Source organism: Macaca thibetana, chromosome 10 (genome assembly GCF_024542745.1).
Source record: "Macaca thibetana thibetana isolate TM-01 chromosome 10, ASM2454274v1, whole genome shotgun sequence".
Taxonomy (NCBI): domain Eukaryota; kingdom Metazoa; phylum Chordata; class Mammalia; order Primates; family Cercopithecidae; genus Macaca; species Macaca thibetana.
In genome coordinates, this window is record NC_065587.1 from 63,178,778 (window position 1) to 63,191,349 (window position 12,572).

Consider the following 12,572-nt stretch of genomic DNA (forward strand, 5'->3'; position numbering starts at 1 on the left):
ATTCTCCTGCCTCAGCCTCCCGTGTAGCTGGGATTACAGGCGTGCACCACCACACCTGTCTAATTTTTTTATTTTTAGTAGAGATGGGGTTTCTCCATGTTGGCCAGGCTGGTCTTGAACACCTGACCTCAAATGATCCACCTACCTCGGCCTCCCAAAATGCTGGATTATAGGTGTGAGCTACTGTGCCCGGCCGATTTCCATATTTTCTAAAGTGAGCACATATTGCTTTTATAAAAGGGAAAAAGCTGGTTTTGTTTTGTTTTGTTTTTAAATTTTTGAGACAGAGTCTTGTTCTGTTGCCTAGGCTGGAGTGCAGTTGCCAGATCGTGGCTCACTGCAACCTCTGTCTCCTGGGTTCAAGTGATTCTCATGCCTCAGCCTGCTGGAGTAGCTGGAATTACAGGTTTGTGCCACCACATCCAGCTAATTTTTGTACTTTTAGTAGAGATGGTGTTTCACCACATTGACCAGGCTGGTCTCGAACTCCTGACCTCAGGTGATCGAGCCTCAGCCTCCCAAAGTGTTGGGATTACAGGCATGAGCCACCATGCCCGGCCGGGAAAAGGTTGTAAGTTGCCATTTTAAATAACTGATAAATAGCAAAGTTCAAATAAAAAGTAGCCACAGTTTATAGTGTTATTAATAAATAAGCAAGGAGTAGATTCCAGTTAGGCCAGTATTTTGAGAGTTAAGTGGGGACTGTGAAAGAGAGAATGTAGGTGCTGGCTGAAACTCACTGTGTAAGAGTCAAACCACCTCATCCCCTTTTGAAATGTGACTGGTATAAAAATAAACAAAAAAAATTCAACTTCTGGGCATTAAGTAGCTCATTCAAGTATTTGGGTGCTTGGGATCTGACAAAAGAACCACTGTCCTATAGGGAGGTCAAACATCATCAAGCTTGTGGTCTCTAGGTGGTTCATACTTTTAGAATATTCACAGTTAGCATGTCGGGTTCATAGCCTGAGGAGTGTTCTCAATAGACATCCCCTGGGTCTCTTGAATAAATGATAAGAGGGCTTTTTTTGTTAGTCTGTTCTAACATAGGCGTAGCTGGGAGCAGGATTTATTTCAGTGAGTTGGCAAATAATAGCTAAAAGGTAGCCTGGGACACATACCCTCTCCATAGGTAATTAAATCAAAATCATGTCATTCTATCTCTAGAAGGTAAACAAAACAGTGGATTAATATAGTACACTAGGCTGGGCGCAGTGGCTCATGCCTGTGATCCCAACACTTTGGGAGGCTGAGGTAGGTGGATCACTTGAGGGCAGGAGTTCAAGACCAGCCTGGCTAATATGGTGAAACCCTCTCTCTACTAAAAATACAAAAATTAGCTGGGCATGGTAGCAGGTGCCCATAATCCCAGCTTCTCAGGAGGCTGAGGCACGAGAATCGCTTGAGCCCAGGAGGTGGAGGTTCCAGTGAACCACGATTGTGCCTGTGCCACTGCACTCCAGCCTCGGCGACAGAGCAAGACTAGGTCTCAAAAAAAAAAAAAAAAAAATATATATATATATATATACACACACACACACACACACACACACACACACACACACACATATGTATATATTAGACTGATATCTTTGGAAGGCTTTCTTGATTCCCACCAATCAGACATAATTGCTTCTCCTTTGAATTCCTATGGCCCTTCTTTTTATTTGTCAATTTATAGATCAATGTCATCTCTACTCTTTAGAGGCAGGGACCCTTTTTGTATCTTCCACAGTGCAATGGGTACTCAATAAATGGTTATTAAGTGTAAATCCCCAACTCTGAATTAACATTTTTCCTGACTTGATAGGTTTAGGGCCAAGACAAAAAGGATGATGCCTGAAGCTGTGAAGTCTAGGTGGGAATCACTTTCCTGCAATATTGAGTATTTGCAGCCTATCTCCATGGCTTCTTGCATGGTGGGATAGAAGAAGAATCTGTAATTCATTACCCTGCCTATCTCTCTCCAACTTGCCTCTTCTCTCTGAACTCCCCATTCTGCTCTCCCTCTGTATTAGCTCTCTATTGCTATAGATCACTCTAAAACAAAATTATTATCTCTCATGGTTTCTGTGGGTCAGAAACTTGGGAGCAGGCTTGGTAGGGTGGTTCTGGCTTAGAGTCTCTCATGTGGTTGCAGTGAGATGTCCCTGGGACTGTAGCCATCCAAACTCTTGACTGGGGCTGGAGGATTCATTTGCAAGGTAAATCATGCATATGGCTAGCAGGTTGGCACTGGCAAGTTGGTTCCTCTCCACATGGGCCTCTCTAGAGGGCTGTTTGAGTGTCCTGATGATACGGTGGCTAGCTTCCCCCAGAACTAGCAGTTTATAGTGTCTTGAATTAGAAACTGTAATGTGTTTTATGATGTAGCTTCAGAAGTCACCTATTGTTGCTTCCTCCATATTCCATTAGTTACACAAGCCATCCCTGATTTATTTGGGTGGGGGATTATACATATGTGTGAATGAATATCAGGAGTCAGGGATCACTGGGCTCGTTGAAGGCCATCTTGGAGCTGACTACCATACCTTTCATCCACTGCTGTGATTCCCCAAATGAGGATTAGTAAGCTTAGCCTTGATTCCCTCCTCCTTCATTCCCACTGCCATTCCTAATTCAAGGCCTCATCCGGCAGTAATAACTTTCAATTTTTGTCCCCGCTTAATCCGTCTTTCAGTCTGTTCCAAGCATAGCTTTGAGTATGTTGTTTCTTTATCCATCTTCAGTAATTAAAATGTGTGCTCCATGAGAGCAAAGACTATTAATTGTATTAATCTGTTGCTGCATAAAAATATTACCACAAATGTAGTAGCCTAAAACAACACATATTTATTGTCTCACAATTTCTGTGGTTCAGGAGTCTGGTGTGGGTTGCGTAGGTCCTCTGCAACATGGCGATCAAGGTGTCGGGCAGCTTCTTATCTGACACTCAGCTGGGGAAGGATCTGCTTCCAGGCTCCTGTTGTTGGCAGCATTCAGTTCCTTGCAGATTGTTGAACTGAAGGTTTCGGTTTCTTGCTGTCTTTCTGCCGGAGGCTGCTCTCAGTTCCTTGTTACGTGGCCCTCTCACAGCACATCAGCTTGCCTCTTCAGACCTAGCAGGAGAGAGTGTCCCTCAGCAAGACAGATGTGAAAATACTATATAATGTAATCATGTAAAGTCACTCATATACATTCCATCACTTTTGCCATATTCTAATGGTTAAAAGCAAGCCACAGGCCCTACCCACACTCACTGGGGGGATTATGCAAAGGTGTGAATACCAGGAGGCAAGAATCCTGCAGACCACGTTAGTGTCTGTCTGCCGTGACTATGCGTCTTTAGCGCCCTGAGCAGGGCATGGCACAGAGTACGTCTCATATTTGAATGAATGGGTGTACTGTGACTATTATGTTTCCAACTTCTGGCTTAAGCCTTTTTCTTCACTTCTTTCTTTTCTGTTTCAGAGTTACCAATTTATTCTTGAGACTCCTCTACTCTCGTCATCTGACCTCATGGATGAACTTCAGGATGTTCAGCTCACAGAGATCAAACCACTTCTAAATGATAAGGTAAAGACTTCTCTGTTTTCACTAAAATATGGACAAGCCTCTTCTTCTGATAGTATTTCATTTTCCGTATCATCTAAATAGTAACTTAAAACATATGTGGCTTGATTTTCAATGAAAGGAATAGTTTAAACATCTATTTCTTTTTTTTTTTTTGAGATGGTGTCTCACTCTGTCCCCAGGCTGGAGTGCAGTGGTGCAATCTCGGCTCACTGCAACCTTCGACTCCCTGGTTCAAGCGATTCTCTTGCCTCAGCCTCCTGAGTAGCTGGGATTACAGGCACACGTCACCATGCCCAGCTAATTTTTTTTTTTTTTTTTTTTTTTTTTTTTTTTGAGACGGAGTCTCGCGCTGTCTCCCAGGCTGGAGTGCAGTGGCCGGATCTCAGCTCACTGCAAGCTCCGCCTCCCGGGTTTACGCCATTCTCCTGCCTCAGCCTCCGGAGTAGCTGGGACTACAGGCACCCACCACCTCGCCTGGCTAATTTTTTGTATTTTTTAGTAGAGACGGGGTTTCACCGTGTTAGCCAGGATGGTCTCGATCTCCTGACCTAGTGATCCGCCCATCTCGGCCTCCCAAAGTGCTGGGATTACAGGCTTGAGCCACCGCGCCCGGCCTAATTTTTGTATTTTTAGTAGAGACAGGGTTTCATCATGTTGGCCAGGATGGTCTTGATCTCCTGACCTCGTGATCCACCCGCCACGGCCTCCCAAAGTGCTGGGATTACAGGTGTGAGCCACCATGCCAGGCCAAAAAAATCTATTTCTTAAGCATCTTTTTGATGTTTCCCCCTCTTTTCTTTCTTCCTACTTTTGTTTCCATGAGCCACATTCAATCAAGTTATCTTTGAGATTTTTGTATTTTACAGATAGAGATGTTAAGGGAAAAAATAATGTGGCAATGTTAAGCAGAAAGTATGAGGGTGGGGCTGGGCGCAGTGGCTCACACCTGTAATCCCAGCACTTTGGGAGGCCGAGGCAGGTGGATCACTTGAGGTCAGGAGTTTGAGACCAGCCTGGACAACAAGGTGAAACCTTGTCTCTACTATAAATGGAAAAATTAGCTAGGTGTGGTGGCACGCACCTGTAATCCCAGCTACTTGGGAGGCTGAGGCAGGAGAATTGCTAGAACCCAGGAGGCGGAGGTTGCAGTAAGCCAAGATCGCACCACTGCACCCCAGTCTGGGTGACTCAGTGAGACTCCGTCTCAAAAAAAAAAAAAAAAAAAGAAAGAAAAAGAAAGTATGAGGGTGGAGTTTGACTCAGAATCCAAGTGTCTTGACTTTCAGTTTCAATAAGGAAAATTTACCATCCATGACTGGTGATGTATGTGGGCTACAGTGTTCTCCCTAAAGTTTGCCAAGTCTATGATGTGATCTTTCTGTCAGTATCACAGTTTTTATCAGGGAGGACTGGATGTCAGTCGTATACCACATTTTTATGTTAGTGTCAGAGAACTACACAAGGAGCAGATGAGCAGCACAGTTGATGACCACTAGACACTGGTGTGATATGATTTACCAAAAGAAAGGTTTTGGCCGGGTGCAGTGGCTGACGCCTGTAATCCCAGCACTTTGGGAGGCCAAGGCTGACGGATCACTAGAGGTCAGGAGTTTGAGACCAGCCTCGCCAACATGGTGAAATTCCATCTCTACTAAAAATACAAAAATTAGCTGGGCGTGGTAGTGCAGGCCTGTAGTCCCAGCTACTTGGGAGGCTGAGGCAGGAGAATCACTTGAACCCAGAAGGCAGAGGTTGCAGTGAGCTGAGATCATGCACCTGCACTCCAGCCTGGGTGACAGAGCAAGACTCTGCCTCAGAAAAAAGAAAGTTTTGTTTTCTCTCTTGTTCCTTAGTGTTCAGTAAATGTGCCTGAAATTCCGTCTTTTTTTTTTGAGACGGAGTCTTACTCTGTCACCCAGGCTGGAGTGCAATGGTACAATCTTCGCTCACTACAAGCTCTACTTCCCGGTTTCAAGTGATTCTCCTGCCTCAGCCTCCTGGGTGGCTGGGATTACAGGCATGCACCTGGCTAATTTTTGTATTTTTACAAAACTGACCTTGTGATCCACCCGCCTTGTCCTCCTAAAGTGCTGGGATTACAGGCATGAGCCACCGTGCCCAGCTGCTTGAAATTCCTTCCTTTCCACTCTATTGTTTTGGTTTATTTTCATTGTCTCTATTGAAGTACTCTTGTAGCTTTGTGTGAGTGAGGTCATGCCATCCTTTCCTGAGGGAGTGTTGATGGAGTATGAGGATAAAGATGGATGGACGGGGGGGACGGGGAGGGGATGTGCGGGTGACACCAGGAGATAATCTGTTGCTTATTATTTTTATCTGCCCAAGGCAAGGCCCTTCACCTGCAGCCTCTGGAGCTGCTGACGTCTTATGTGTTTGCTAGTTTGCTTTGGAATCCTGCCACCCCATTTTCATCCCTGTGACCTCTCCATTCCCACTCCCACCCCTTCTTTTATCTTTCACCAGACTTCTCTCTCCCTTGGCAAGCTGCAGGCTTTTTTTTTTTTTTTTTTTTTTGAGACGAAGTCTTGCTCTGTCACCAGGCTGAAGTGCAATGGCGTGATCTTGGCTCACTGCAACCTCTGCCTCCTGGGTTCAAGCAATTCTCCTGCCTCAGCCTCCCAAGTAGCTGGGACTACAGGTGCGCACCACCACACCCAGCTAATTTTTGTATTTTGACTAGAGATGGGGTTTCACCGTGTTGGGCAAGATGGTCTCGATCTCTTGACCTCTTGATCTGCCCGCCTCAGCCTCCAAAAGTGCTGGGATTACAGGTGTCAGCCTCTGCGCCCGGCCACTGCATGCTTTTTTAACCTCCATTTGGTTTCTTCTGCTGCTTCCCCTCATATTTCCAGAAAACTCTCTCCTTTAAGTACTATTTGTGTATGTGTATATGTGAGGGCTGTTCCAAAAATGTTGTGCCTAGGAGAGGAGGAAGGAAATAAAATCTGAGCCAGGCACACACCTATAACCGGGCTCACACCTATAATTCCAGCACTTTGGGAGGCTGATGCGGGAGGATCACCTGAAGCTGGAAGTTCAAGACCAGCCTGGGCAACAAAGGGAGATCCTGTCTACCAAAAAATTAAAAAAATTATCCAGGTGTGGTAGCAGATGCCTGTAGTCCCAGCTACTTGGGCGGCTGAGCTGCGAGGATCACTTGAGCCTGGGAGGTTGAGGCTGCAGTGAGCTGTGATTGTGCCACTGCACTCCAGCCTGGGCAACAGAGTAAGACCCTGTCTTAAAAAATAAATAAATAGAGAAAGAGGCTCTCTTTCTCTCTCCCTTCCCCTGCCATATGGGGACACAGCAAGAAGGCAGCTGTCACAAACCAGGAAGAGATTCGTCATGAGAAACTGAACCCTTCTAGAACCTTAATCTTGAACTTTGCAGCCTTCAGAACCGTGAGAAAATAAATTTCTGTTCTTTTAAGCCATCAAGTCTATGTGATTTTGTTATGACAGCCTGAGTAGACTAAGACACGAAGCAGTGTCTCACTTCCTAACATCTATCCGCTCCTCTTTGATAGGCCTATGCTGTTCCTACCCACCTCCCACATTCCACCTTACTCCTCTCTCTCCCTGAGATGTAAGTGCTCCTGTGCCATCACTGTTCATGAGGACTCTCTCGGCTCTTGCCAAGCAGGTAGATAGGCAAGAGGCCCTCTTTAGATCATGGCACTTCCAAACAAAGACTTCTGTCCCATTAGCCTCCCTCTCCCCCTCCCCAGTACGTGAATGCTTCTGTCTGCCCAGCAGGTGGGTGGTTTTGTGTATGTGGTAAACGGTATAATGATAATAATGCCTCTCATCCATTACTTCATTTGAACCTCCCAATAGCTTGATGAGGAAGAGAACACAGATAAATTTATTCCCACATTGCTAGTGAGTGAACAAAGGCTGGAAAAGGTGAAGTAGCTTACTCCTATTGAGTATCAAAGAATGCCTGCTGTATGGCAGGATTTCTCACTGTTGATGTTTTGGATTGGATCATTGTTTGTTGTGGAACACTGCTCTGTGCATTGTAGAATGTTTAGCAGCATCTTTGGCCTCTACCCACTAGATGCTAATAGCACTCCCCAGTGGACAACTAAAAATGTCTCCAGACATTGCCAGATGTCCCTGGGAGGCAAAATTGCCTTGGTTGAGAACCACTGGTGTAGAGGAAAAACCTCCAGATTTGCATAGAAGTAGATGGCTTGAGGGTTTTGTTGTTGTTTTTGCCTGTCCTGCTGTGATTTATTTATTATCTTTTATGTGCCAAGTGCTTTACATACATTCTCTCTAATTCTCAGAATATCCCTTTGAGATAGATAGTAGTATTCCTACTTCACAGATTAAAAATCCGAATGAAATGCTGGTTTGCCTAGTAAAGAAGTGGCAAAGCCAGACGGAAACCAAAGTCTTTCCTACTCTTAAAACCTGAGCCGTTTCCACTGGGTTAATCCTATAGATGTTTTGGCATCACCTTTGTGGCTTGCCCTGTCTCTTTTAAGGAGAAGCCTAAAAATGTACAGTATTTCACCTTATCCTTCTGTCCATTATCCTTATAAATATACTTTTTGCTAAAGACATTGCTGCATCCTCCAGGCTTCAGGAAGCTAAAGGAAGACTAGAACCAACGTTTTACCGTGAAAATTGTCCTGAGATGACTGTAAGGAGGCATTCTCAATATAGCTTTGAGCAAGGCTTATGTTAACTTGTCTCACGTCATTTGTTGGTACTTTTCCCATTTTATTTTAGTAAGCCTGTAATTTTGTCTATGGCTCAGAATTGTCAAGAAGTGGATAATTTTGCCATACTTGTTTTGGCTCCAGTGATGAAAAGAAGCAACCACCAGTACTTTGTTTTGCGGGGCAGAAATTCCATGGGCATATGAAGTGATTTTTAAAATAGCATTTAACTATTTTCAGAGCACTTTCACAAATAATATCTTATTTTAATCTTCCAGTCTCTTGTAAGTAGTTGAAGATATTTTAACTCCATTTTACAGATGACACTGAGAGGTTATGTGACTTGTTCAGAGCTAGTGTCTGTTAAGTTGGTGAAGCCAGGATAGAAGCTACGTCTTTTGACTTTGACCTGGACCTGGGGGTCTAGGGTTCTTCCCACCATCTGCTGCCTCTTGTACCTGGTTGCTCCACTCTCCTCACCCAAAACACCTTGTAATAAACAGGAGAGTATACTGTTTTGCTTCATTTTCCCTGCCTTCCTCTACCTACTATTGGTTCAGATGCTACCGAACCCTGTGAAAGCAAAAGGTGAGGCTTGAGAAAACAAGTAGAAGGCCACACTTAGCTTCTGAAGAATTGAGGAAATAGCAGAAAGGGGAATAAATGTTTAGTAGAGAGAACAGAAATAAGTTATGTACTTTGTTTTGGTTGTTACAGTAGAAAGTGAGGTAAATCTTTTTTTGTTTTGTTTTGTTTTTTGAGATGGAGTCTCGCTCTGTTGCCCAGGCTGGAGTGCAGTGGCATGATCTTGGCTCACTGCAACCTCCGCCTCCTGGATTCAAGTGATTCTCCTGCCTCAGCCTCCCAAGTAGCTGGGATTATAGACACCTGCCACCATGTCCAGCTAGTTTTTGTATTTTTAGTAGAGACGGGGTTTCGCCATGTTGGCCAGGCTGGTCTTGAACTCCTGACCTCAAGTGATCCGCCCGCCTTGGCCTCCGAAAGTGCTGGGATTACAGGCATGAGCCACCACACCCACCTGAAAGTGGGGTAAATTTTACTGCAATTTAAGTTTTCCTTTTCTACTAATTGCAACATGTAAACAGAGGAGGGAGGAGGGTGTTAGAACTAGAGGAGGGAGAACCCTGGGAACAACATTTTGTAACCTCCAGGACAACAGAGATAGCCAAAGCATTTGTGCTCAGGGCTTGCTCTGTTGCCCAGGCTGGAGTGCAGTGGCACAATCATGGCTTATTGCAGCCTCCCGGGCTCAAGCGATCCTCCTGCCTCTGCCTCCTGAGTAGCTCTTGCCACCATGCCTGGCTAAGTTTTGTATTTTTTTAGAGACCAAGCTTTGCCATGTTGAAACTCCTGGGCTCAAGCCATCCACCCATCTTGGCCTCCCAAAGTGCTAGGATTACAGGCATGAACCACTGCCTTTTTTTTTTTTTTTTTTTTTTTTTGAGACAGGGTCTCTGTCGTCCAGGTTGGAGTACAGTGGCATGGCCATGGCTTGCTGTAGTCTCTACCACCTGGGTTCAACAATTTTCCCACCTTAATCTCCTAAGTAGGTGGGACCACAGGTGTGCGCCACCATGCCTGGCCAGTTTTTAAATTATTTGTAGAGAAGAGGTCTCATTATGTTGCCCAGGCTGGTCTCAAACTCCTGGGCTCAAGCAATCCTCCTGCCTCAGCCTCCCAAAGTGCTGCTATTATAGGCATGAGCCACTGCACCCAGCTCCAAGGTTGTTTAAAAAAAAAAAAAAAGAAAAAACGAGGGGGAGAGAGAGAAAAGAAAAAGCAGCTGTAATTAAAAATAGATTTATTGACATTTTCATCAAAGAATATTCATGAAGTGCTACATCTAGTGTGGACTAGAGAGTGGGTGTCCCTTAATGTACTAAGACAAGAGTGTTACATCTGTTGTCATCTGTTGCTGTAGATGGGACTGCAGCAGGAAATGGGTTCCCAAACAAGTTGCCATGCCACCATTACAGACCAGATGACCCTTAACCAGTTACAGGAGGCAATAGGTGATCCACGTCTTAGCCACACCTTAGCAGAATGCCCATGGGATTTTTAGAGTGGAAATTCTACTTTTTCAGCAATCTACAGGGGATTATCTGATTGTAGATAGTTTTATCTAAGTATCCAACCTCTTTATAAATTTCTTTATGAAGTCTGTTTCTTAGTATATTTTGAAGGTAATGATTGCTATAGATACTTAAATATATATATATATATATATATATGCACGTATATATAGAATTTTCATTCTTGTCCCTGGATTATCAGTTTGAACTGATTTCTACTTGAAAATGATTTGCTGGGCTAGGCGCGGTGGCTCATGCCTGTAATCCCAGCACTTTGGGAGGCCGAGGCGGGCGGATCACCTGAGGTCAGGAGTTCGAGACCGTCCTGACCAACATGGAGAAACCCTGTCTCTACTAAAAATATAAAATTAGCCGGGCCTAGTGGCACATGCCACCTCAGCTACTCCAGAGGCTGAGGCAGGAGAGTGGCTTGAACCCGGGAGGTAGAGGTTGCTGTGAGCCGAGATCGTGCTATTGCACTCCAGCCTAGGCAAGAAGAGCAAAACTCCGTCTAAAAAAAAAGAAAGAAAGAAAATGATTTGCTGATGATTTTTTTTTTGAGTTGGAGTCTCGCTCTGTCACCCAGGCTGGAGTGCAATGATGCGATCTCGGTTCACTGCAAACTCTGCCTCCCAGGTTCAAGCAATTCTTCTGCCTTAGCCTCCCGAGTAGTTGGGATTATAGGTGCCTGCCACCACACCCTGCTAATTTTTGTATTTTTAGGTAGAGATGACGTTTCACCATATTGGCCAGGCTGGTCTCTTGACCAGGCTGGTCTCAAACTCCTGATCTCGTGATCCACCTGCCTCAGCCCCACAAAGTGCTAGGATTACAGGCGTGAGCCACCGCACATGGCCCTGCTGATGATTTTAATACACTGATTTATTATACTAATTGATTATATTAATCTTTATTATTAAAGAAAAACGGAGTATTTTCTGAGCTTATCTAACTCTTTGCTTGTACAATCCCCCATCTTTGTTTCCACTTTTTGTTGGGAAGGATTATCTTTTTTGTGTATGGCTTTTTAATACAAAGTCATATTTTATTCTCTTTAACAGTTTTGTTTTGTTTTGTTTTGTTTTGTTTTTTGAATCAGCTTATTTCTGAAACCTTTTACTATTGCAACAACTCACTTTCTCCACTTTAGTCCCTAGCATGTCAATTACATATAACCTTTCCTCTTTGGTATTCGTTTCTTCCTCAAATCAAGTATCTCTATTTTGAGATGTTCAAAACCTCTACAAAATGATATTTGTTACACTCATTAAGTGTCAGGACCAGGAATAGAGCGGTGAATCAGACACAGACCTTTCCTTTACATTCACAGAACAGGTAAATTCACCCGAAATCTCTTCCTATTGATAGTTGGTCTAAGGTCTTATCTATCTCGTCTTTCTTTACATTATGTCTGTTGCTTCTGTCTTTTGAAACTATGCCTGTTGACCAGATCTCATGTTAGGAAACGACATGTCTCTCCCTAGGAATGACTTGTTTTTGAAACATTTCTCCCTTTCACACCCCCCTTTCTTTTTTTCATAATTCACTTTAATCATTGACCCGTTCTAGTTTATTTTTGCTAATTCTCTAAGCTTGTAACTTACTTGCTGTGAGTTTTACTTGCTGTAATTTACCTTTTGGGTTACTTTATTTACCTTCTACATATGGCCACTAGGCTCCATCAGAAAACACTCCTGTTAGCTGGCTTCTACTTTGACTGCAACTTTCAGTAATAATTAATGGCTTTCCTTGACTTTTTTCCTCTTCAAATTATTCTGTTGTTTTAATTTTTTCCTTGAATCCCTTTCTGCTGCTTAAGTCTGCTTTGTGTAAGAATTTCTCAGAATATGGAATTAATGGCATCTTCAAAATGGACAGAAAAAAGAAAGTACCCATAGCCTGAAATTTCTAGAAGTTTTGTTAGAATGGAACCATATACTGTGAACATCAGAAGCAAACAAAGTGAGGCAGGAGGATTGCTTGAGCCCAGAGGTCAAGGCCACACTGAGCTATGATCATGCCACTGCAACTTCAGCTTGGGTGACAAAGCAAAACTCTGTCTCAAAAAGAAAAAGAAACAGGATAAGTGCAGTGGCTCATGCCTGTAATCCCAACACTTTGGGAGGCCAAGGTAGGCAGATTGCTTGAGCCCAGAAGTTGGAGGCCACCTGGGCAACATGGTGAAACCCTGTCCCTGTTAAAAATACAAAAATTAGCCAGTTGTGGTGGCACGTATC

General features: G+C 43.9%; 2 protein-coding genes across 4 annotated transcripts in view; one reads left to right on the forward strand and one right to left on the reverse strand.

The window, feature by feature from the left end:
- The window catches only part of MANBAL (mannosidase beta like), a 634,273-nt gene that overhangs the window by 588,785 nt on the left and 32,916 nt on the right, over positions 1-12,572 (reverse strand). The gene's annotated exons all lie outside the window — the stretch shown is intronic.
- NDRG3 (NDRG family member 3) overlaps positions 1-12,572 on the forward strand; it is a 92,373-nt gene that overhangs the window by 22,300 nt on the left and 57,501 nt on the right. For both annotated transcript variants that reach the window (XM_050807189.1, XM_050807191.1), the window contains exon 2: positions 3,451-3,555. In XM_050807189.1, coding sequence (XP_050663146.1) covers positions 3,499-3,555 — 57 coding nt within the window. In that variant the 5' untranslated portion in view covers positions 3,451-3,498. The remainder of the gene's footprint in view (positions 1-3,450; positions 3,556-12,572) is intronic.